General features: G+C 49.3%; 1 protein-coding gene across 1 annotated transcript; it reads right to left on the bottom strand.

Annotated features, from left to right (window-relative positions):
- Nucleotides 1-779: 779 nt before the first annotated feature.
- LOC102746776 (WAP four-disulfide core domain protein 10A-like) lies at nucleotides 780-926 on the bottom strand (the record flags this gene model as incomplete). The annotated part of the gene is made up of 1 exon (XM_081810424.1): nucleotides 780-926. A coding segment is annotated over one exon (147 nt), but the record flags the coding sequence as incomplete, so codon positions are not given.
- Nucleotides 927-1,475: the final 549 nt, after the last annotated feature.

The following is a 1,475-nucleotide window of genomic DNA, read 5'->3' as shown; positions in this document are numbered from 1 at the left end:
CCCACAAAGTGTGCCCACCACCGCCTCTGGTAGTTGTCTGTGTCATAACAAACCCAGGGTGCCTAATTAAGGAACTATAGGAAGTTATCTGGAATGCAAGTGTTGGGTTTAGGTGCTGAGCAAACCAGGGTTCCAGACAAACATCCTCCTCTAGCCACATCATGACCGCTCACTCTTTTGCCTTGAGCATGTCCCTTAACTTCCTTCGGATTGGTTTTCTTCATTGAAAAGGGACAGTAATCCGAACCTCAGAAGGAGAATGGTGGGGGGATGGGGTGGGGGTGAGTCAAGTTTAAGAAGAGGCCTTCCTGGAGGCCTCCTACTCTGTGGCCAGGGTCTAGTCTCCACCTGCCTCATGTTTAACTTGTCCCTTATGACTCCAGGCTGAGGAATGTTCTGGTTAACATTGGAAGATACCACACATGAGCAGATTCTCCCCTGGGAGTACTGGTTCAGTGAGCAGATCAACAATAAGGCTGGGCCTTGGGGACCAGGCTGGGGTGCTGGGGCCAACAGGAGAGAGACTAGAGAAGAATGACAAGGGAGAGAGATCAGAGACCTAGACCCAGAGAAGGGGCACTCAGGGTCTGCACTAGGTACTCAATGATCACAAGCACTGGGACTAAAATAGGCAGGTCTGTGGACATTTGTTCTGGTTTATTTGACAGGAACAAACAGTTCAAACTGATGGAAGGGTGCATTCCTGTTCATATCCTCTTGCCTGGGTTCTGAGGTCTCATGCCTTGGTGTGACTACAGCAGCTCAGCCCCCTCACCTACTCAGCAGGCTCATGCAAATATTCCCGCAGAAGGTTGAACAGCATATGTTATTTGCTTGACAATCTTGGTGATATTCACATGGGCGTCTGCACATGTATATGTTGGTATGCTTTTCACAGACCTTGATTTCTTTGATCAGCTCTATTTCTGAAAAAGAACAGGAACAGGGTCAGTGCAACCAGATCCTTTGCCTCACCCAAAGACCCCAGAACTCAGGTCCCACACATGACACTCTTGGACTTTTCAGGGAACTCACTTTCTGCCCTTCACTCAATCCTGGTGATTGGTAGTATCTTAAATCCTATATCCCCCCATTTTCCCCCAACAGATCTCAATACTTGGCCTTCCTGGGTCCTCTGCATACTCTGCAGCCAGGACCCTGTCTCCCATGTTAGTCATGGCCTTGGTGATGCCCCCCATAGAATCTACACTCTGAGAACTCAGCAGAGACTGAGACATCCTGCAGATCCTCCCCACTCTCCAGAATTTGCAGGGTCCAGAGAGGAAAATGACTTCCCACTCTGCCCCCTCTCTCCTGTCATGGTCACTTTCTCCAGGGCCCTTGCCTCTTTCCAGAAAATACCACTTGCACTATTTCCCTTCCACTGCCACCATCCTGGTCCCTCCGATGATAATTTTGACTTGACCCTGTACACCCCAAAACTTGCTTTCCCATGGTCCTTTCATTCTATACCT

The sequence above is a fragment of the Leptonychotes weddellii genome, unplaced genomic scaffold (assembly GCF_054177405.1).
Source record: "Leptonychotes weddellii isolate Sample4059 unplaced genomic scaffold, ASM5417740v2 HiC_scaffold_25339, whole genome shotgun sequence".
Lineage (NCBI taxonomy): Eukaryota > Metazoa > Chordata > Mammalia > Carnivora > Phocidae > Leptonychotes > Leptonychotes weddellii.
The sequence above is the reverse complement of the archived record's forward strand: the minus strand, read 5'-3'. Positions and strand labels throughout refer to the sequence as shown.